This window comes from Bufo gargarizans, chromosome 1 (assembly GCF_014858855.1).
Source record: "Bufo gargarizans isolate SCDJY-AF-19 chromosome 1, ASM1485885v1, whole genome shotgun sequence".
NCBI lineage: Eukaryota > Metazoa > Chordata > Amphibia > Anura > Bufonidae > Bufo > Bufo gargarizans.
Genome location: NC_058080.1, coordinates 252,005,708 through 252,030,919, shown reverse-complemented (window position 1 = coordinate 252,030,919; position 25,212 = coordinate 252,005,708). Strand labels below are relative to the sequence as shown.

At 43.7% G+C, this 25,212-nt stretch overlaps 1 protein-coding gene across 1 annotated transcript; it reads right to left on the bottom strand.

Moving 5' to 3' along the window:
- Positions 1-214: 214 nt before the first annotated feature.
- On the bottom strand, positions 215-25,212 carry CISD2 (CDGSH iron sulfur domain 2). Its single transcript, XM_044302509.1, has 3 exons — positions 25,042-25,212; positions 15,406-15,620; positions 215-3,161 (listed from the first exon to the last, which is right to left on the bottom strand). The coding sequence occupies exons 1-3, from the start codon at positions 25,142-25,144 to the stop codon at positions 3,072-3,074; spliced, it is 408 nt and encodes a 135-aa protein (XP_044158444.1). The 5' UTR covers positions 25,145-25,212; the 3' UTR covers positions 215-3,071.

The window sequence follows — 25,212 nt, the reverse complement described above, 5'->3', positions numbered from 1 at the left end:
AGCGTGCATTCGGCCTAACTGGCAGAATTTCACAGCAGAAAAGTCCGCACCAAATGATATAGATTTTTTTTTGTGTGAAATAGCATAAATATTGTGGGTTTACTACAAATGCCACCTTAAACCCACAAGGAAAATCTGCCAAATAAAATATACACACAAATAAGTATTTATGTCAAAGTGTCCATTTTAAAGAAAACACAGGAAACCCAGAAGATTTTCAGTGTTGGTGCCAACTTTATTTTACCTTCCAATTCTGTAATATAAAAAGGATGACAATTCTATTTACATATTACAAACACCAAACTACATATTAACGTATGATAACAGAAGAACTTAACCCCTATTTACTGATGCTGTACTGTCACAAAGGCCGGTCCGGGAAAACCTCTACAATAGAGAAGTTGGCTCCACTGGACCATTGTGAATGGATGTCCCCTCTATACCACAATGACCAAATATTTTTCTCATTACACGTACACAAAGATGATTCAGAAAACTGACAAAGCAAAGTGTAAAATAGCTGAAAATTCAGGGGCTGGTAGACATAGGTAAAGAAATACCTGATGAGAGTGAGTTTGGCGCTGTAGGGTGTATTATCAATAAATCTATTAACTGCAGCAGTTCTGTCTCTGTAACCCAGGGGTGCCCAACTTTTTTGGTCTGGGGCTGCAGTCATTTTGTTCAATTTAAGGGGCCACAAAAATGTAGCCAATTACACAGGCCGGTGAAAGGTAAATGGGGGAGGAATGATCGTCACTGAAGTTTTACTGATTGTTGGTAGTACATGACTGATTACACATGGAGATGTAGATGTGCTGCAGACAATTGTGCATCTTTCATCAATCAGCTGACAAAGGAGCATTTTCTTGTTTATTGGCTGATCGGCGGCAATCTTATATGGACGCTTGTTCCTGTTAATTGGACGAATACGGTGAGGTGTAATGGGGCCTTAATGAGGTTATAAGGGAATACCCCATTTCTAACAGGTTCCTCCCCTGGAGATGGAGATGTAGGAGCCAGCGAGAAGGACTGGGGCTGCAGGGAGCATGGCAGGATTATCCTACTATGATCCTTTCATTAAGGGGGGCAGGCTGACAGCACCGCTTAGAAATTATGTATTCCCAGACAACCCCTTTAAGAGGAAACATTTCCTTCGCTGTCATTCTACACCATATTCATAAATGAGCGCTTTCCTTCACCGCAGAGGAAGACCCTCACTGGTTATAACTGCCTCCTGTCCCTCAGTTATAGGTTACATCTGTGTGACTGATGCTCTGCAATAACCAGTAAGCAATTTCATTACTAGCAGGGAAAGCACTCATTGGTTAACCCTTTAATGAACAGAACTGAAAAGACCTTAAAGGGGTTATCCGAAACCTGAACCCCCCCCCCATATGCCCGGGCCCCTCACACACTTCGTTCCCCGGCACCCACGTTGCTTCTAAATCCTGCACGGTCGCCGCAGCATCTCCTTGTTGCGCGGATTAAAAACATCCGGCGCTGGGAGGCAGCCCATAGCAGGCCGCGTCGGTAACAAGCCTCCCTATTGTCACCCGCGATGCTAGGGAGGCTCGTCCACCTCACCGCTTGCCATTGGCAGGGTTCCCTATTTTGTGTTGTCGTTTTGATATGTATAAATTTGCATGAATAGGGAGATAATGACAACAGTGTTTGATTGGTGTGTGTTTTTTTTTTTTTCTTTTAGTTGTATTTTACGCACAAAATTCCCCTCCAAGAACTTATGGGGGACACACAATTTTGTTTACTGTAACTGGGGCATCCAAAAGGTGAAAACAGCCCCCTGTGGGAGCACTGTAAACTAGCAAGCTGATCAGGGTCCGCTAAGACCCAGCGGCTCTGCTTTTCCATGTGGTCGCCGAGTCTAATAGAGGAAGCAATACATTTCTATCTTCTCCACTAGGTTATTGTCAGCTGGGGACCCGACCTAGACTGCAGGAGCATTAATCCAGGTCAGAAACACAGCAGATGATCAGCTGTGTTCTTGTCTAGTTGGATGTGGGCTGCAAGCACCCATGCTGTAAACTATCTCCACCAGCACCTGAATTTCACATTTTACTAATTTCTTTGCAATCCGGACATGACTCCCACGACTCGGGGCAGGGTAGAGCAGTGGTGGTGCAACTGATTTTCCAATAAGCAGTATTGATCAGGTGAGCAAATTACCAATTATTTTACACACACTAGGGGAGATTTATCAAACTGGTGTAAAGTAGAACATGCTAAGTTGCCCATAGCAACCAGATTTCACCTTTCATATTCCAAAGGAGCTGTGAAAAAATGAAAGGTGGAATCTGACTGGTTGCTATGGGCAACTAAGCCAGTTCTACTTTACACCAGTTTGATAAATCTCCCCCACTGTTTCTAGACAACACAGTGCACGCTATGAAGCACAGATTGTGATACAGAAAACTGGCTGCCATTTTGTGAAGCTCGATCACTAAAACCATGGTCCACTTTATAATAGTAATATGTTACCTGCCTGAAAGGCTCAAATTTGATACCTGCACTATTAATGCTGCTGAAAACTACACGCATAAAAAGCCTCTGTTTCTGTAAGACAAGCCCCAAGCAGAACTGAAAGCAGAATGTGCCACATCCTTTACAGTGTTCAGCCATGAAAGAACTAGTTCCCTTGTTCTTGTCAGAAGGCGGACACCAGTGGCATCAGGTTTATGCCAGGGATCCGCACCCCCTCTGTTCACATTACATTAGACACAATTGTATGGGAACAAAGACTGAATTTTAGTTCTCTGTTGGAATAAGATTTTACTGTGAAGTACTTACAAAAAAAAATAAAAAATTATAATAATCATCTGGTCACCGCCTGCACCACCGACAGTCCCGATTCTTCTATGAGATTTCCACTTATGGCTTTTAGGCAAAGCACTGTCAGTTTTGAGTGGGGCAAACACTTTTCCATGTACAGTCTATCAAATAAGGCGTCAAGGACATTAACAGAACTCACAAAAAGCCTTAAAATTAAGACTCTATATACTGGACAAGGTCAGTAATTCCTATAATTCCTAAATAGTGGCAGAATTTGACATTTATTATACTTCTTTCTTTTTGAGAATAAGTGGGCCCACGTTGTCACCAGTTAACTCATTGTGCTTGTTATGGGAGCCATCACAGACCGGAAACTGTAGAAGAAGAAGAAAAAAGTATTCAGAAACTGTTCATCAGTCAAGTAAACAATCAGTGTAAATATAAAATATATATATCAGCACAGACTCAAAAAAGAAGGATGGAGGCAGGCTGTGAGAATAAGCCTGGTCACTGGTGAATAAAACAACCTCACTTTTTCACTCATATCTTGGAGTGCTGCTCTATTTTGTACACGGTGTGTGTGTTTTTTATAATTATATATATCTCCAATAGCAGTGGTAGACAATCTAGGAGGGATAACAATCTAAGGCCTCATACACAAGACAGTATCCATATTTCGGTCCACAATCCACAGATCTGCAAATCACGAATGCGTTCCGTGTGCATTCCACAATTTTCTCTCTCCCATCAATAGAAATGGCTATTCTAGTCCGCAATGCAGACCACAATTGGACGTGTTCTATAATTTGTGAAACAAACACGTGTGGTTTTTTTTGCGGACCCACAGAAATTAATGGGTCCGTGTGCCACCCAAAACATTTATTCGTGTGCGTGAGGCCTACTTAGAAGAGGTACAACCAGGCCACATTGGCTGTAGCCGCTCACATGAACACAGGAGGTCTACATGCAGGGACTGAAGCAAAGTGAAGAAAGCTGGGGACCAACAGAGCCGGAACCGAGTGGCAGGAAGCAGGGAAGCATGCTTCCCCTCACAGTATCAGCGGGGAGGGGGTGTTTTCAAATAACATGTCAATCCTGAACAACCCCTTTAAAACCTATTCACTGAGAGTAGGCTTAAAGGGTTTTTTCGAGATTTTGATACTGATGACCTATCTGATCGGTGGGGGTCTGACACCCAGGACCCCTGCTGATCAGCTGCTTTGAGAAGGCAGCAGCGCTCCTGTGAGTGCCACAGCCTTCTTGAAGCTTACCCAGCACAGTACATTGCGCTTCAATGGGATTACTAATCCTGTGAAACATTTAGACAGTCTAAATATTTGCCAAATTTATCACACTGGCTCAAGCTGGGGAGCATACCCTTTTGTATCTTTACACCACCATCTGGTTGGCTTACTTTGCAGCTGCATTTTGCAATAACATTTTTCTGCACATTGGAATATCTTAAGCCATGCCCCATTCTCTACACCCCTAAGCCATGGCACCTGTCGAGCGAGGCACGAAAGGGGTTATGAATAAATCGGATGTGTCAGTATTGTGTACAGTCTCAAAAAAGTAGCAAACCTCTGGTGTACTTTTACACCTAAAAAAGGTATAAACCGCATTGCACTCACGCCATATAAATTATTAAGGTGCACTAATTCATAAATCTGGTGCAGACACACTTAAAACTGACACAAACTTAAATGATAAATAACCCCCAAAGTGTCTAAAATGCAAAAATGTGCTGCAAATGCAAAGCACGTATGTCAGTTTAATTTGGATCAAATAAGACAATAATTCTCCTTAATGCCCGAAAGAAAGCAAAGCTTCAATTATGAAAGGTTTCCAGTGACGGTGGAGAAATCAGCATACCTTTCACTACACTGCCCTCTGAGAAGGGCCTAAAAGATGTGTCTTAGGCTACATGCACTGTGTTTTGCGATCCGCAAATTGCGGATCCTGGCAGTGTCCCGTAATCTGCGGAAAGGAATGGACCGTCCATTATAGCAATGCCGCAAAACAGACAAGAATAAAACATTTTTTATTTTTTTTTGAGGGCCACAGAACGGAGCAACGGAGTGATGTCCGCATCTTCTACAGCCCCATTGAAGTGAATAGGTCCGCATCCGAGCCACAGTAAATTCAGTACGGATGCGGAACTAAATAGCGGTCATGTGTATGAGGCCTTAAAGAGGTCCTGTCATCATGTATTGTGGTACAATCTGCAAGCATCATGTTATAGAGCAGGAGGAGGTGAGCATATATTTCTGTAGAAAAGATTCCGTAATACTTGACATTTATCTCAGCTTTTTCTCTCTGAAGACTATCCTAGTGAACAGCTCTCAGTACATGAAGGAGTTATACAGAGAATGCTATCAAGCACTGACAATAAGAGTGTATACAGACTGCTGTTAGTCACTGATAACATATCCCCCTTGTACTGAGAGCTGTTCACAGGGGTGGTCATGGTATTCCGGTCAGAGGTCGCACTATGTTTTTTCCAGAAGAGTAAAAATACTCCTCTGACCATTTGTACGAAAGGTGCAGTAATACGAATAGATAATACGTAGGCCTGCGCTTGTTCACATCTGCATTGGAGGCTGCGTTTGGAGCCTCTGTTGCAGATTCTGTCAAAAGACCCTACAAAAAAGCCTCACATGCTGCACTCAGGCGCATGAACGGAAACTGAACAGACTCCTTCATAGTCGGCAGAGTCTGTTCAGCCCTGTCAGGCTGGGCTCACATCACATTTTTGTCATACATTTAATATACACAAAAAACATATATACAATATATATATATATATATATATATATATATATATATATATATTTCAAAGAAAGCAGGACTGCACTCCAAGTAAAAGTGAAAAATCAGTGGAGCTTTATTCACCCATAATTATGGCAACTTTGAACCGTATTGTTGGGGCATTGCCGCTGCCTCTGTGGATATTGCACCAGATTCCTGGTGGTGCTCCCGCTGGATTTTCATATATATATATATATATATATATATATATATATATATATATATATATATCTCATCAGACGCCTCAGACAGAGGCCATACCGTTGCATCCGTCACCACAAAGTTCCATTGTAAAAAATATATAAAAATGTATACATTAGCCTTCATGTACAATGGAACTTCATGGTGACGGGTGCCACAGTATGGCATCTGTCTGAGGCGTCCGTTAACGTGTACGGTTTTTGTGCATGTTGAAAGTATGACAAAAACCCACCCTTACGTGCCCGATCCAGCACTTGTTATTTTTGTTGCTCTGCTCATCTAACGGAGCAGAACAACAGAAAAATAGTTGTTTGTGTGAACGTGGCCTAAGAGGTGAGTATTTATGCAGAGGACCATTACTAAATACCATCAGGCAATTATAGCCAAGTGATAAAGTCCAGTCCAATATAGCAGAATTAACCCTGTACTTTATCAGTTGGCCATAATAGCCTTCCTGCATTCACTACACAGTGCACTACATACATCAGTGTGCGATGTATACATGAGAGTGATCATCACACACTGCACTACACACTGAGGTCACCTAGATGTCCGGGGCTGTTTGTCACCTCTGGGGAGTCCTCTTCAGCTCCTCCACCGCCATGTTTCCCGGGGTCCTTGTACAGCGCACCCGGTCTCCTCACTGTAGAAACTCCAGGGAGCCGGACCCTCCTCCTTTGAGCTCCCGCCGGCTTCCCCTGCTGCAGGGCGCTGTATTGCTCCGGTGCCCACCCAAACCATCCAATAGTAAAGCTCCTTACCTTATGGAGCTTTGCTATTGGTCAATTCAGGCACAGGCATCGCTGCGCTGCCTGTGCCGTTCCATGTGCTGCTGAATGTAGGGGAAAAGTCTAAAGGTGGATTGGTACGCCTTAAACTTTTTCCAGGGAGCAAAATGGCTTGAACAGGCGTCAAAGATGCTTGTACAGGCGTTATTGCTACCTCCAATTCCGGTTATATTAAGTTATCTCCTATCCATAGGATAGTGGATTACTATTACATCGGCGAGGGTCCTACCCCAAACAGTCAGGTGCCAGATGCATTGTCTACCTGGTTCTAAGGATCTGTCCATTCTGGGTCAAACCCCTTCATGTGAACACACTGTGTTCTGTTTTTGACATTGTAATAAATATAACTTTTCTATAATCTACAAAGATGTATTAAACTTGCACTTTTTTGGGACAAATTCTTTGGTTACATAGTGTATTATGTACAATTTCAGACACAAACACAAAATAAAAATGTATTTCAGAATTACACAACCATATTTTTCATCCATGTGCTATCCACACTTTTATGCAGATAGCACACTCACCCATTCATTTCTAAGGGGCCATGCACACAGTCGTATTTTTTGCGGAGCTGTATGGCGAACAAGAATGGCCCTTCCTACTGACAAGTAAGAAATCGTGGAATGCACATGAAAGGTATTCATATTTTGCAGATCTGTTTGCGGACCAAAATAAAGACGAGGCTATTTGCATGAAGCCTTAAAGGGGTTGTCCAGGGTTTTTAAACGATGGCCTATCTGATCTGCAGGAGTCCAGCATCCTGTAGCCCCACCAATCAGCTGCTCTGTGTACCTCCTTTGATGGAAGTCAGCGCTGGAACTACACTGCACTATCGACAATGTAGCAGCAGTGGAAACTCACTGCTACAATGCTGCTGGCGCTGCGTAGCTCCGATGTTAACTTTATTCCAGAGAGCTACACAGACCAGCTGATCGGTGGGAGTGAGGGGTGCTGGACCCTCATCGATCAGCTAGTGATGGCTTACCCTGAAAAGAACATCATTTAAACCCTGGAACCCGTTTTAATCAAAACAGGAGGTCATAACAAAATGATCAGATATTGGAGAGAAAAAAAAAAACACCTTTACCTTTATAAGGGTATTTTCACACTAGCGTTTTTTTGATTTGGCAAGCAGTGTACAAACGAAAAGCTTTTTTTCCGGATCAGTCTCATCCGGAATAACGGATCCGGTATTTTCATTTTGTCAAAGATCAAAAGCAAAAATAGCTCCTCCTATGTCCCGGCGCATGCGCAGACCAGAAAACCGGATCTGACAAGTGCGGTAGTGTTCCAGGATTTTGGCGGGAAAAAAATACCACAGCATGCTGCTGTATTTTGTCAGGTCAAATACCGTACAAGGGATGGAACGGAAGACATCCTAATGCATACTGAACGGATTGATTTCCATTCAGAATGCATTAGGACCAAACTGATGCGTTTTTTTCCAGTATTGAGACCCTTAACCGGATTTTAATAACGCTAGTGTGAAAGTACCCTAATAAAATGATTTATGTCAAACATTTTTTAATAAAAAAAATAAAAAATCAAATAAAAATTACTTCTCTGCCACCCGTGTTACAAAGCGAATATGTTTTTTTAATCCCTACTAGCAGAAGGAGCTGGCTTCGCACGGGTATATTTCATCTATTTCATTTAATGTTTGTGTGTGTATCGTTAAAAGATAAAATTTACAGTATCCACTATAACAGTGAACTCCTCAGTCCCGCACCCCTTAACACTGATCCCCCACCACTTTAAAAAGGGACCTCCACAGCAGCCTATCCCCCTAACATTGAGGTTCACAGCAGCCCGACCCTTTAACAGCGAGTTTCACACCACTCCCTTGACCGTGACCTCCTCAGGGGCCCGCCCCCTTAACAGTGACCTCACAGTACCCCGCTGCCTTAACAGTGACCTCCACAGCAGTTGCCCCTTTAATAGTGGCCCCTGCCCCCTTAACAGTGACCTCCACAGTGCCCTGCCCCTCTAATGCTAGGGCTACACGACAACATTTTGTCTCAACAATTTTTATAATGATAGGTTATGGTGTCGCACTGCGACTGCGACTAGGAAACGACAGTTGCAAAAAATCCATCCAAGATGGATTTTTCTGCGACAGTCGCGTTGCAGTATGTCACAGTGCAACACCATAGACTATCTTTATAAAAAATGTTGCACGACACATGTAGCAGTGTAGTTGTATTTCTTTCCAAAAAAAGAAGACACCGGCCCATCAAATTCAATGTCTCAGATCAGTTGTAAATTATTAACTGATAGGTTAATTATAACCATCAATGTAATTTTCCATTAGACAAGCATCTAGCCCATTTCAAGTGCTGCCATTTCTACCTCTTGGGGTAGGGCTTTCCTCAAAAGCTAATGAATGCCCCTTACATAGCTCCGTCTATGAAAAAATAAAGTTATGGCTTTAAGAATATGGTGAGAAATACAATTTAAAAAATTTTTGTTCTTGTTCCCGTAATTGTATTGACCCACAGAAACAAACTATTGCAAAAAGAAAAAAAACCTGCTGAAAACAGAACTGAAAAAATACTGGTGAGTTTGTTGTTTTTTCCCATGCCCCACAAAAAAAAGAAAAAAAAAAAAAAAAAAAAAAGGAATTTTTTTTCAGTACATTATATCTAATCTAAAAATGGTGTCATTGAAAAATAATTCACCTCTTGCAAAAAAACAAGCCCTCATGCTGCGACGTGGATGGAAAAATTAAAACGTTATGGCTCTTGGAACAGAGCGACACAAAAATGTAAAAAAAAAAAAAAACACGACAATGCCATTTTGTCAAGGGGTTAATGGCATTAGTGCATTCTGATACTGTGGTCATGATGACACTGCAATATTATGCTGGCTCAATGGTATGCTGCTGTTATTTGAGGAAGTTAAAGTACTCCGGTTTTTCTTCTTCCAATACAGCAGTGTAAAGCACTGACACCATCTATTCCCTATTGATGGTGTGGCGTCACCTATTAGAACAGCATCATGCTCGGTTTTTGGGTCATCAGCTGTCCACAGAGCAGTTTCTATTCTCTTTCTCCCCAAGAAAAGGCTACGATTTGCTTGGCGAAGTTGGTGAGAAGAAGAGGTACGGAAAAGAGAACTATTCGTTGGGGTGAGAAGCGTCAGAGAACTAATGAACACTTAGAGGCAGACAGAATTAGGCTATGCCAGGAGATGTTGATCCCTTCTGACTATAGAAAAAAATACACCCAAGCGATTCCACAAAGAGGGAGGGGGGGGGTTGTTACCGTTTGATCGCGTGACCCAATGGATAGGGAGAAAAAGGAATTTATTCCAGGATGGGGAAGAGAGATAATACAATGACCAATAGATATAATGGTACTGTAGGTGTCCAATGATTAAAAAAGTACCAGAGTACTTCTTAAATTTTTGAATTAGAACTTTCTGCACACAAAAAAAAAAAAAACTGTTTGCACAATTCAGAGGAGAGAATGTGACCTCCAGTATCACCGGCCACACACTGATTGCTTTTAACCCCACAAGAAATAGGTGTAACACGATAAAGTACCAGTTTGGACCTTCTTATTCAAAGAGTTTTCTTTATTTTCATGACTATGAAAATTGTAGATTCACACTGAAGGCATCAAAACTATGAATTAACATATGTGGAATTATATACATAACAAAAAAGTGTGAAACAACTGAAAATATGTCATATTCTAGGTTCTTCAAAGTAGCCACCTTTTGTTTTGATTACTGCTTTGCACACTCTTGGCATTCTCTTGATGAGCTTCAAGAGGTAGTCACCTGAAATGGTTTTCACTTCACAGGTGTGCCCTGTCAGGTTTTATAAGTGGGATTTCTTGCCTTATAAATGGGGTTGGGACCATCAGTTGCGTTGTGGAGAAGTCAGGTGGATACACAGCTTATAGTCCTACTGAATAGACTGTTAGAATTTGTATTAAAGCAAGAAAAAAACAGCTAAGTAAAGAAAAACGAGTGGCCATCATTACTTTAAGAAATGAAGGTCAGTCAGTCCGAAAAATTGGGAAAACTTTGAAAGTGTCCCCAAGTGCAGTCACAAAAACCATCAAGCGCTACAAAGAAACTGGCTCACATGCGGACCGCCCCAGGAAAGGAAGACCAAGAGTCACCTCTGCTGCGGAGGATAAGTTCATCCGAGTCACCAGCCTCAGAAATCGCAGGTTAACAGCAGCTCAGATTAGAGACCAGGTCAATGCCACACATGTTCTAGCAGCAGACACATCTCTAGAACAACTGTTAAGAGGAGACTGTGTGAATCAGACCTTCATGGTAGAATATCTGCTAGGAAACCACTGCTAAGGACAGGCAACAAGCAGAGGAGACTTGTTTGGGCTAAAGAACACAAGGAATGGACATTAGACCAGTGGAAATCTGTGCTTTGGTCTGACGAGTCCAAATTTGAGATCTTTGGTTCCAACCACCGTGTCTTTGTGCGACGCAGAAAAGTTGAACGGATGGACTCTACATGCCTGGTTCCCACCGTGAAGCATGGAGGAGGAGGTGTGATGGTGTGGGGGTGCTTTGCTGGTGACACTGTTGGGGATTTATTCAAAATTGAAGGCATACTGAACCAGCATGGCTACCACAGCATCTTGCAGCGGCATGCTATTCCATCAGGTTTGCGTTTAGTTGGACCATCATTTATTTTTCAACAGGACAATGACCCTAAACACACCTCCAGGCTGTGTAAGGGCTATTTGACCATGAAGGAGAGTGATGGGGTGCTGCGCCAGATGACCTGGCCTCCACAGTCACCAGACCTGAACCCAATCGAGATGGTTTGGGGTGAGCTGGACCGCAGAGTGAAGGCAAAAGGGCCAACAAGTGCAAAGCATCTCTGGGAACTCTTTCAAGACCATTTCAGGTGACTACCTCTTGAAGCTCATCAAGAGAATGCCAAGAGTGTGCAAAGCAGTAATCAAAGCAAAAAGGTGGCTACTTTAAAGAACCTAGAACATGAAATTTTCTGTTTAACACTTTTTTGTTATGTATATAATTCCACATGTGTTAATTCATAGTTTTGATGCCTTCAGTGTGAATCTACAATTTTCATAGTCATGAAAATAAAGAAAACTTTGAATGACAAGGTGTGTCCAAACTTTTGGTCTGTACTGTATGTATATCTAGATATATACACACACACACACACACACACACACACACACACACACTACTCTAAAGATTTTCTGCCGTAGACAATCCAGTTAACGTAGGTGTCATCTCTTTGGAAATATACAATAGCATTTCATTTATGCTAATTTTTTTTGCTTTAGTGAACACAGAAAAAAATATAATCTGCTCAAATTTATCAATTTTTATGTTATCAATTTATTGTACAGCTTGCTGCAGTTGTGAGGATCCTAGATATGTGTAAAGTGCTTGATGTCTTAAAGTATCAAAAGAAATTTGGTGTCATGAGGCTGTGGTGTTGTGAAAGAAATCTGGACTGCTACTGACAGGAACTGTATCGTCTTTAGTGCCAAATCCAAGTTCTGTTTGGGATTCAATTATGGTTGGGTTTGACTATGGAGGCCTTGTGGTGAGCGCTTCACCACTGCCTTTGCTGTGGAACAACACACTGCCCCATCTCATGGTGTGATGATCTGGGGAGCCATATGACAGTAAGTCACCCCTAATCATGATATGAGAGTCAACTCAGCAATACTTTCCAGAGATCCTGTGGCCACATGTGTTGCCTCTCATGGTAGGGCTTCCAGATGGCATTTTTCAACAGGAGGATGCTCACACACAAGAATTTTCATGGAAAGTCTCCGTCAGATTGCAACACTTCCTTGGCTTGCCTGGTTGCCAGGATTATCACCATTTATGGGACCCATTAGGACACCAGCTTAGGAAACCTATGAGTGTATAGGATCTACAAGCCCAGCTATAACATCTGTTGAGAGGATTCCATACAGATCCTGCCTATGCCTCCATGCCCAACCGTATCTCATCTTGTATCCAGGCTATTGGTGGCCCAACAGGGTACCAGAGGCTTTTTTTCAATTCTACAGTTTTCCCCAATAAACTTGTCCTTTCACTTTAATATTGTAATCATTACATTCACACACAAATTCTTATTCAATTCCAACTACTCATTCTAGGTGTGATATTTTTGTCAGAGTATTAATAATCTTTTTTTTTTTTCTTTACTTATTTGACTTGGGATTTAAAAAAAAAATTTACTCCAATGTAGTGGCAGTACATTAGATTGGTTAGTAATAGTACACAGGCAGACGATAGGACATAACCAAGATTTCTTCTACAACAGGGAATATATAGTAAGACACGGCTAGGGTCCTTTAATAGACCCTGGTCTAGGCGTCAATCATATCAAATCACCAATAGGCATCATCTTTTGACAAGCATAAAAAACGTAAAAATAAAATATAAATAAAATACAGGAATAAGTCACTGATTACACACGTCAGGACAAAAATGGGACAGTGTCCATTTTCTTTCTTTTTGGAACAGGCTGCGCTCCACTGACAGAATGCAGGCTGCAATAAACAGCATTCTGTAGTCTGTATCTGATGGGAAACGTCAAAATCTCTGCAGCCATCTGTACAGACTTCTTGTCAGTTACAGGCTCTACAGTAGGGACCTTAATGGGGAGGGTGCAACTGCCCTGTGGGAAAAAAATTGTTAGATGGCTGGAGGAGCTATTAAACTAGGATCTGGGGGGAGGGTGGGGGAATCATACTAATAAGGGGGTAGATAGTTTAGATAGAGCGTATATAGGAGGGGACAGTGGGGATTTAGTGGGGGCTGGGGTTAGCAAGGAAAGTGGGGAGAACTGTACACCTATGAAAAATAGAACTGCTGGTAACAAGAAACCGTTACATACAAAAAAAAACAACCAAGGTAACCCAAAAATCCCTGATATTCACTTTACAGGTAATAGCAATTTAAAATGTATTTTCACAAATGCCAGAAGTCTAGCTGGCAAAATAGGGGAGCTGGAAGCTATGGTACTAGAAGAACACAGATGTATTTGGTGTGGCTGAGACATGGTTGGACTCTTCGCATGACTGGGCTGTTAATATTGAGGGTTTTACACTATTTAGGAAAGACCGGGTCAATAGAAAAGGTGGTGGCGTGTGCCTGTATGTAAAGAGTGATCTGAAGACGAGTGTGAAAGAGGAAATTGTGGGTGAGGATGTAGAAACCTTATGGGTGGAAGCTCAAAAGGATATAAACATTTGACAAAATATTACTTGGTGCAATCTATAGACCCCCTAACATCACAGAGGAGATAGAAACTTAACTGTATAACCAAATAGAGCAGGCTGCACAGGCTGGTACAGTGGTTATAATGGGAGATTTTAACTTCCCAGACATTGACTGGGGTCATGGTTCTGCATCAACCGCAAAGGGGAGAAATTTCCTCAACTTGCTGCAGGACCACTTTATGGGCCAGTTTGTAGAAGCTCCCACTAGGGGCAATGCTCTATTGGATCTGATCATTTCTAATGATGCAGAGCTTGTTGGAAATGTTACTGTTCGAGAAACACTAAGTAATAGTGACCACAATATATCTCCCCCTAAACTATAAAAAGCAAACTGTCAGGCAGAGCAAAGACACAGAATTTTAAAAAGGGCAGCATTTCAGGGCATAGACTGGGAGCAGCTACTGTCACATAATACTGAGGATAAATGGGAGAGCTTTAAATCCACATTGAATAATTGCACAAAAAAAATTATTCCTCTAGGTAACAAGTATAAACAGCTAAAATTAAACCTCCCATGGCTTACAGCAACTGTAAAAAGGGCAATAAAAGACAAAAAAAGGCACTTAAAAAATACAAATCTGAGGGTTCAGCTGTAGCGTTTGAAGTTTACAAAAGGGCTTAATAAAATCTGATAAAATTAGCAAAAATACAAAACGAACAGCAGGTGGCAGAAGAGAGCAAAACAAATCCCAAAAATTCTTTAAGAATATAAATGCTAAAAAACCAAGGTCTGAGCAGGTAGGTCCCCTAAAAAATGGTAAATGAGGGTAATCACTGAAAATAAGGAAAAGGCAGAGTTACCATATGGTTTTTTTAAGCTCTGTAGATACAAAAGAGAAAGTAGCTGATCTCTGTGGTGCTGGGGCTGTTAGTACATCCAGTAATATACTCAATTGGCTAACTGTAGATATGGTCCAAGATAAGTTAAATAAGGTAAATGTAAACAAGGGTCCAGATGGATTACACCCAAGAGTGCTTAAAGGGTTTCTGTCACCCCAATTTTCGCTATTAAACAGGCTGAAATTATAGATGTGAAAATGTCACCTGAATTTAACTCTGCATTTCTTTTATTTAAGTATGCCTCCGTTTTGTTGTAATTTAAACTTTTATTATATGCAAATGAGCCTCTAGGAGCAGGGGGGGCGTTGCGCCTGCTCCTAAAGGCTCAGTTCGCCCACCTAATTTCCACGCACTTCTGTCTTGATTGACAGGGCCAGGCCAGCGTTGGTTCTCCTGCTCACGCCTGCGCCCTCCCATTCAGTATTTGGCGCAGCCGCAGTGAGAAAGCGCTAGATTTCCCCAGTGCACAGGGCCGGCAGTTGATGGTGAAGGCTGCCTGGCCCTGTCAATCTAGTGTAGCAGGGCGTGGCCAGAGGTGGGAGAACGGACCCTCTAGGAGCAGGTGCTTAACAAACTTAAGCTTCTGTCGGTCCAAGCACAGCCCTTCTACTCTAGTAAGGATGAATCAACCCTACTATATGCAGGAAGAAATATAAAGCTTCATGTATACTGTGTCTACATGGGATACTGCCATCAGGTGGCAGGAATAATTTCATGACGCATACCGTTTTAGAGCGCCAGCATCGACAGTAGGCAGCTTTGGCAATATGTAGGTCCTCAATATTAATTTCATTCACCACTTTTGGGTTCTCCTTTTGTATTTTGAGGTTGATCAAGCTGTCCTTCTGCTGCTTCTTCTTCAGTAGGAATGGTCGAATTGCAAGGTAGCCTAGCAGAGCGAGAACCCCAAGGAACGGCAGTAGCCGCAGCCATTCTGAAACTGAAGACAAGATATGGATAGAAAACATGACTGAAAAGATTATTTCACTGTCATTCTGAATCAAAATCTCTAAATCCTGTCAATTAAGATCATCGATGCTCCAAAACTAATCTAAACCTGGAAGACGCTAGACAAGGATGTAGTACGTCTGGGCATTTCTCTAAGCGCAGTGCCAAATCTACCTTCCCAGCAGAGGCCAAGGAGTACTTACTGTACGTCTCTGCCTTCTCAAACAGCTAATCAGCAGGTGTCCAGGGTGTCAGACCCCCACTGATCAAATAACAGAAGATAGATCATCAATATAAAACTCCCGGAAAACTACTTTAAAAAGGTGGCCCGGCATATGGGGGGGGGGGGGGGCAGTTTATAGTATTGGATAAGCCTTTTAAAGCTAGAAACTAAGGCGACGTGTGACTAGGGGAGCAGGGAGCTTCATTTACACCCCTGGTATGGCGAGGTAAACCTTTTTAACATTTCACAATCTTTTGTTTGCTGGAGAAAACCAAATTACTTACCGGTAATTCCCTTTTCATGAGTCCTCCATGACGGCATGCCCTGAGAGAGGACCCGACTCCAACCAGGTAGGGACAGGAAGAATAAATTTGACCCTCCTATGACTCTTCCTCAGTGTCTTTCTGGACCGACAGCCTAGAGAGTCTTTCCTTCATATGTGTATATAAAGATTTTGTATTTTTTTTTGCATTCACACCAACATATTCATGAAAAGGGAATTACCGGTAAGTAAACTGGTTTTTATGACGGCATACCCTGAGATATAGTTTTTTTTCTTGTTTAGGGAGGGATTATGGCCTGTAGGACCTTTCTACCAAAGGAAAAACCCTTGGCTAGCCCTAGTATCCACTCTATAATGTTTAATAAATGTGTGAGGGCTTGACCATGTTGCTGGCCTGCATATTTGTCCTAATGAAGCGCTCACCTTCTCAACCCAGGATGCTGAAACAGCTCTTGTAGAGTGCGCTGTAAAAGATTTTGGTGGAGATATTTCTACAGATTTGTAGGATTCAGAGATGCCCATTTTTATCCAACTAGACAATGAGTTCTTTGTGGCCTTATGTCCCTTATGTGCTCAACTGAACTGGACGAGTAAGTAGTCCATTTTCCTGAACGTATTTTGTGGTTTCTAGATAGAGTAGAACAGCCCTACACACATCTAACCTGTGGAACTTCTCTTCCCCTACCCGTTTTTGGGTTTGAACAAAACGATGGGACAATAATTTCCTCTTGTATGTGGAAATTTGATACAACTTTGGGAAGAAATGATATCCGATATCTAGTCTGAAAATATGATACAGAAGGGTTCCACTATTTTTAGAGCTTGAATTCCGCTTACTCTACGTGCTGAGGTTTTTGGCACAAAAATAAGGTCTTTAGAGACAAATACCTCAGAGAGGCTTCTGACAAGGGTTCAAAGATAGCACCAAATTGAGGTCCCAGGGAGAAACAGTAGGTCTTAGGAATGATCTTAACCTGTCTGCCCCTTTCAAGAAACGGAAAACCCATGGGTGAGCAACAATTTTTTCGCTTAACGCCGATATGTGTACCCTCAATGTATTTGGACGCAATCCCTTCTCAAGTCCTGACTGCATGAATCCTAAAATTGCTGGAACCAAAAACTTCTGGGAAGAGATTCTAGCTTGAACACACCAGCTACAAGAGGCAACTCCAAACTTTAGAGTAAATTCTGGAACTCACTTCTTTCCTGCTGGCCGTCATGGTGTTTATAATGGCATTTGATAAACCCCTAGACCTCAATATCAGCCTTTCAGGTTCCATGCTGCCAGATATAACCTTTCTACTTTGGGATGACAGATAGGACCCTGTGACAATAGATTTTGTTTCCAAGGAAGAATCCATGGGCTCTGAACTGACAGGATCTTCAGCAAGGGGAACCATGTTTTTTTCAGCCACAGAGGAGCTATCAGAATAACATGGACCTTGTCTAGCCAAATCTTTTTTAGAACGCTGGGAATTAGTTAAAGAGAGGGAAAGGCATACGCCAGTTGAAAATCCCACTTTTGTGACCTATGTTCCCATCGAAGGGGTTCAGGGAAAAAAACTAACATTTTTAATTTTGTGTTTGCTGCTGAAGCAAATAGATCCACTTGTGGAGTTCCCCATAATTCTGTGATTTGGAGAAAAAAAAACTTTTTCTATGCTCTATTCTGTTGATTTTAGAGAAGTTCTGCATAAAGGGTTTCTGTCACCATATTTAACCCTGTGCTCTGGTGAAATCTCACGCCATTCAGCATTCGGCGCAGGCACGGTGAGGGAAAAGACGCTCGCAGGCTGCCAGCTTCCTCGCGGCGCCTGCGCAGAATACCGAACGGCGCAAGATTTCCCCAGGGCACAGGGCTGGCAGAAGGATGTGAACGATGCCTGGCCCTGTCAATCAGAACTTGAGGGAGGCAACAAAGGTGCGAGAACGGAGCCTCTAGGAGCAGGAACAACGAGGCTAGAGGCTAATTAGCATATTTTAAAAGTTAGATTTCTGGCGTAACGGGGGCATAGATAAAAGTAGGAATAGGCTAGTTAGGTTTAGCTGACATTAGCACATCGCCAATGTCAGCTAGCTTAATAGGGTTAAATATGTTGACAGTAACCCTTTTAAAAAAATCCACCTTTGTGTTTAGGGATCTTAAGTGAACTTCCGCCCAAGAAAATATTTTTTCTGTTAACTGGCTCAGAGCTAGGCTTCTTGTTCCTCCTTGATGATTTAGGTAGGAAACTACTGTTGTGTTGTCTGTCCTTACTTGAATGTCCTTTCCTTTTATGTAATGAGACAATGCCTTTAATCACTTCCCAGACAGCCATCAACTCCCTCTCATTTGAAGAGAGAGATCTCTGACTGTCGAACCATTTTCCTTGGAAAGAGAGATGAGAGCAGTGCGCTCCCCATCCCCAAAGGCTTGCATCTGTCGTAACAATAATCAAATGTTCAGGATTCCATGGAACCCCTCTCATCAGATGTTTTTTATTTTTCCACCACTGCAGGGACTGATTTACTAGTAAGGGAATTTGAATTTTCCCCTCTAATGATTCCTGACTTCTGTCCCAACACCCTAATATCCACTGTTGTAGAATCTGAGTGTGGAACTGTGCCCATTTTACTGCTGGGATGCACGAAGTCAAAGAACCCAGTAAGCTTCATCGCCTCCCTGATTGTACATACAGATTGAGCCAATAGATTCTGAATACCCTCTTCCATTTTTTCTTGTAAGAAGACCGATCTCTGAATTGGGGTTACTCTGAAGACGTTTAAGGAAGGAGGAAGACGAAAGGTAATATCGTAACCTTTTGCAATAATATTTAATACCCAAGGATTTACTGTGATGTTTTCCCATTCTTTTACGAAAAACTTCAGTCTTCCTCCCACCTGGCATCATTGTTTGGAAGATTCTGTATTTTTGGGGGTAAACAGGAAGCCTCTGTTTCCAGTCTTCAGATTATTTTTTTCCTTTGGACCAATGTGTTTCCTTAGTAGATCTTTTTGACTGAAAGGAACCCCCTTTTTTAACTTTTCAAAAGGGAAATTGTCTTTTATTTGTATCCTTAGGGAAGGACTTTTTTGAGTCTGAGGCCTTCTCTAAAATAGTTTCTAAATCTTGGCCAAACATCAGTTTTCCATGAAACGGTAAGGCTACTTTCACACTTGCGTTCGGGGCTCCGCTTGCGAGTTCCGTTTGAAGGCTCTCACAAGCGGCCCCGAACGGATCCGCCCAGCCCTAATGCATTCTGAGTGGACGCGGATCCGCTCAGAATGCATCAGTCTGGCTCCGTCTGTCCTCCGCTCAGCAGGCGGACACCTGAACGCTGCTTGCAGCGTTCGGGTGTCCGCCTGGCCGTGCGGAGGCAAACGCATCCGTCCAGACTCACAATGTAAGTCAATGGGGACGGATCCGTTTGAAGTTGACACAGTATGGCTCAATTTTCAAACGGATCCGTCCCCCATTGACTTTCAATGTAAAGTCAAAACGGATCCGTTTGCACCATCATGAACCAAAAAAATAAAAATTTTTTTTTTTTGTTCATGGTAATGCAAACGGATCCGTTCTGAACGGATCTAAGCGTTTGCATTATAGGTGCGGATCCGTCTGTGCAGACACCAGACGGATCCGCTCCGAACGCAAGTGTGAAAGTAGCCTAAACTATATAATTTCATCTTGAAACTGATATCACCAGCCCAAGATTTCAACCAAAGAGCTCTCCTAGCCACTACTGCTAGTCCAGTGGTTTTGCTGTCATTCTGACAAGAAATCTACTGCCTTCAAAAAGGGAAGGAGTCCTTTAGGGTGTCATAAGGAGCTCCTTCATTTAGGAGAGCTTCTAACTGTAACAACCACCTTTTCAAGGATTTAGAAACAGATGTGGCGGCCAGATTAGGTTTGAATAGAGCAGCGCTAGCCTCCCAGGTCTTTTTTAAAGTCTGATCTGCTTTCTTGTCCACGGGGTCTTTTAGGGTCCCCATGTCTTCCAATGGAAGCGCATTTGCCCACGACAACTTTAGGGCAGATTGTTACCATGGCCTCATCCTCTTCACTAAAAAGGAAGACGACATCACAGATTTAGGGATAAATAAAATTTTCTTTTTGGAGTTTTCCATTCTCTTTTTGCTAATTCCTGCATGTTTTTGTGGACTGGGAAAACTATTTATTTTGTTCCAGACCACTAAACATTTGATCTTGGACGAACTTATGGACCCTTCCATCCGAAAGATCCATAGTTGCCCTGATCGCTTCGACTAACTCTTGTGTATCTTCAGAAGAAAAATCATGATTACACTTACAGTAAATTGGATTTTCCAGACCCCACGACAGCACCACACAGAGAGAGGGGATCTGCCCCCAGGGACAGGAAACCTACAGAATAAAAAGGTGGAGCCTCTCTACCCCTTCAGTGCATTACAGAGCAATAGAGGGACTCCTACCTTAGTTAATCAAAATTATCATATCACCAATCATAAATAAATCTATCATTTTTATTTGCTTTTTTTAGTGCCTATGAGAGGAAGAAAGTAGAAAACCCAGGGAGGGAATAAGGAAGGGTGCTGTCGTGGGGTCTGGAAAATATGATTACCGGTAAGTGTAATCATCATTTTTCCCTTCCCCCCAGGATAGCACCACACAGAGAATTACAGAAAAGAATATCCTTCCTTAGGGAGGGATCACCGCTTGTAAGACCTTTCTACCAAAAGACAGATCAGAGGAAGAGTTGAGGTCCAAACGATAGTGTCAGAAAAAGGTACAGAGAGATGACCAGAGGTGGATACAGAACTAGTGGAATGAGCCTTCACTGAGATTGGAGGAGAAAGACCAGCCTCCAAGTAAGCCTAAGATATACCAAGTCTGATCCATCTAGACAAGGTACCTTATTTGGACCAGAGAAGAGGACAAACAAGGCTGAAGACTTTCGCCACCCCTCCGTGAATCTGAGATAATGTAACAAACAGTCTCACATCCAATGTATGAAATTCTTCTTTTGGTGTTTTAGGATTAGCACAAAAAGAGGGAAGCACAATTTCCTGTAATCTATGAAATTTTTAGGAAACTTTAGGTATGAAGGAAGGGTCAGGTTCTATTATGACTATCCTCTAGAATAGTAGTGAAGGGAGGATTTTTAGAAATAGCATGTAACTCGCTTACTCTCCTGGCCGTGGTAAGTGCTACTAGTAAAATCATTTTATAGGTAAGATGTTTGATATTGGATGATTCAAGGGGCTCAAAAGGAGGCTGCGTCAGAGCCTCTCTAGGACTATATTCAGATCCCATGAGGGAACTTTCAAAAAGTACCAAAAGGGCAGAAACATGTACCTTTATTGTATTTTTAGCTAACCCCAAAGTCAGCCCTTTTTGAAGAAATTCCAAAATATAGGAAATAGGAACCGAATCAGGAAGATTATCAGGATTGATTTTACTAAATCCTATAAATTTCCTCCATGTCCTGGCATAGATAGAGATCGTAACTGGTTTTCTACTCTTAAAGGGATTCTGGCACCTCTTTTTACCCTATAGAGATGCGGACATGCAAGGCTAAATCGCCGCTAGCATGTCCGCAATAAACCTGTCCCATATCTCCGAGTGGTTTTATGGAGTGTAAAAAAAATGATATATTTATATCAGCCTGGTAAGGAGCCCAAGGGGCTGTACTAACCGTTCTGGAGCCCAGTTACGCGCCCCCCCCCCCCCCCCTGTGAAGGAGCCCAGCACCGCCTGTATCCAGGAATCTCCTCCTTGCTCACGAAGTCAGATCGTCGCAAGCTCACGCATGAGTAGTTCCTTCCCTGAGGCTGATGCCAGCACAGGGAAGGAACACTATGTCGGCACTGCGCAGCGCGAGATTGCAGCGCTCTATCTTTGTGACGTCGGGGAGCAAGAAGGAGATTCGGAGGATGCAGGGCGGTGCTGGGCTCCTTCACGCTGGACTCATCTAAGGGTACTTTCACACTTGCGGCAGGACGGATCCGACAGGCTGTTCACCATGTCGGATCCGTCCTGCGGCTATTTCGCCATGCCCGCGGACCACCGCTCCGTCCCCATTGACTATAATGGGGACGGGGGCGGAGCTCCGGCGCAGCACGGCGGTGCACAGAGAAAGCCGTCGGACTAAAAAGCCTGACATGCAGTAATTTTAGTCCGGCGGGCTTTCTCCGTGCACCGCCGTGCTGCGCCGGAGCTCCGCCCCCGTCCCCATTATAGTCAATGGGGACAGAGCGGCGGTCCGCGGGCACGGCGAAATAGCTGCAGGACGGATCCGACATGGTGAACAGCCTGTCGGATCCGTCCTGCCGCAAGTGTGAAAGTAGCCTTATGCAAATTAACCTATGTATCAAATCGTTTTTTATACACAATAAAAGCACACAGAGCTATGGCGACTGGATATTGCGGATGTGCTAGCGGCCATCTAGCAACCCATGTCCTCAGCTCTATTGCCAAATTCCAGGTGACAGGTTCCCTTTAAGTAACATAACCAGCATTCTCCTCACAGAGACCATCTTACAATAGTAGGTCCCTGAGAGGACTCCATCTGACCAGTACCACCTCTGATCCCCTTTAAATACTCTTACCTGCAGACCTCAGATCAGCGGGCGACTTCCGCCATGATTTTGCTCGCCAATTGTAGCTCCACCCCCTCAGCATGTGTTCCACAGACCGGAAGTACCTCCTGGAACGCACGTGAGCCACATATAACTTCCAGTGGCGTCATCGCGAGTGCTGAAGGCATCGGATCGCGATGAGAAGCTTACCAAAGAAGCTGAGGGACTCCCTGAGTGTCCGGTCACACATGGACCTCCACGCCCGACGTGCTGAGCGGGAGGTAAGGAGCAGGGATCTTGAAGGGTTCCCCAGCACCTCAATACCCAACTAGGGCACGGGTGCTACCTGCTTCCCTCGTGTATAAGGCTACTTTCACACTTGCGTTCGGGGCTCCGCTTGTGAGTTCCGTTTGAAAGCTCTCACAAGCGGCCCCGAACGCATCCGTACTGCCCCAATGCATTCTGAAAGGATGCGGATCCGCTCAGAATGCATCAGTCTGGCACCGTTTGGCCTCCGCTCAGCAGGCGGACACCCGACCGCTGCTTGCAGCGTTCGGGTGTCCGCCTGGCCGTGCGGAAGCAAACAGATCCGTCCAGACTTACAATGTAAGTCAATGGGGACGGATCCGTTTGAAGTTGACACAATATGGCTCAATTTCAAACGGATCCGTCCCCCATTGACTTTCAATGTAAAGTCTGGATGGATCCGTCTGACTAACTTTCACACTTAGAATTTTTTCTGAAATATAATGCAGACGGATCTGTTCTGAACAGATCCCATCGTCTGCATTATAGGAGCGTATCCGTCTGTGCACCAGAAGGATCCGCTCCGAACGCAAGTGTGAAAGTAGCCTTAGGCATTCCCTTTTTCCTTAACGCCTCTACCTGCCTTAGAACAGAAACGGGCTCAGAGCAAGTGCCATGAGGAATGATCCCTCTCCCACCTGGCGGGACAGGAAGTCACTAAGGAAATGTATTCTTCCTGTCACTACCTGGTTGGAGGCGGGTCCTCTCAGGGTATGCCGTCATGGAGGATGAAAGGGAAAAAGAGGAATAAAGGACGGCACCTCATTTAATATCAGAACAGGTGACAAGAAGATGGTATAAAATGCGGTGCCCAAAACCCACTAAGGGGCAGTGTAAATGGCAGCTGTGCCCATACATACTTTTCTAACCAAACTTCCGTTATCCCCTTTATCCACAGTACAGAGGATAAATAACTGATCAGTGGGGGTTTGACTGCTAGGACCGCCACAATCACGGGGGTCCCGTTCCCCCATCAGGATAGAGTGGCATGTCGAGCATGCGCCCTACAGCTCATTCATTCTCTATGGGACTGCACTGGACTTGGCCGGCAGTCCCACAGAGAATGAATGGAGCGGCAGGGCGCATGCTTAGCCTGGACAGAGACAGGATGGGTGGGTGCCCCAGCGCTCAGACCCCCACTCAGTTAGTTATTCCCCACCCTGTGGGTAGGGCACAACCCTTTTGTGGAGTCGTCAACTCCTGCTGTAAAACACTTTTAAGATGCCGAGAACGTATTCCAAGGGAATGGGTCACGAGACAATGGCCTAGTATTTAAAGGGGCTCTTTACCTTTTTCTTACTGATGATCTCTCCTCGGACATCTGGGACCCCCATCAATCAGCTATTTGGGAAGGCAGTAGCGCCACAGCCTGCCCGCAGGTTAGTGATGTCACATGAGACTATTAGAATAAAGAATGTTTCCTAATAAATTCCTGGTATCTTGATGAGGTCATTGATGACTCCATGTGAACCAGGCCTAAGGCTGGGGGCTACACTGCGGTGAGCACTGCCTGCAATGCAAGTAAACTGGGTCGTACCGCAACATGGCGTGACTGCGACCTGCCGGATTTCACGTAACCGTCACGACCCAGCAATCTGTACTGGGGAGAATAATATCCAGCGACGCGAACGATCATTGCGAGTGTGCTCCGTGTGGATTACATGCCAAAATCCACGCGGAAAAAACATGTGAGCAAAAGCACACGACAAAGCATGAGCATACCCTAAATGGCTTCTCATATGCCATACACCACCCAGTGTAAGCACCAGGGCATTAGCTATGCCAGTATACCCGCCCACGACTTCAGTTCTGGGGGGAAAACTCTGCACGCTCTGTTCTGATGGGTAGTAAAACTGACACCTGAGATGTAGCAGAGCTGAACGTGTCATTGGGAGTACATGATGCCCGAAATAAAACTAGTTTTGGCTACAGAACAGAATGCCCAATGACAAACTCAGCCCAACTACATCTACTCCCCAGTATAGTTAGCCTACCTCTAGCAGAAAGAGAAGTGAATGCCTGTGTAATAGTAATGTGTGGCCGGCCACAGGCCCAGGGCATTACCCGTTAACCGGATGAAGCCGGCGATGCTGTCAGGCACGGGCAGCTTCTTCAGATAGGCGGGAAGCTGCACCTTGATCACCCGGGCTAGGATCTCCAGCACCATGTCGTCTGCAGGAGAGCTGAGGACTGACCTCTTCCTGCCAGCAGAGCCTGACCGCAGAGTGTCCCTCC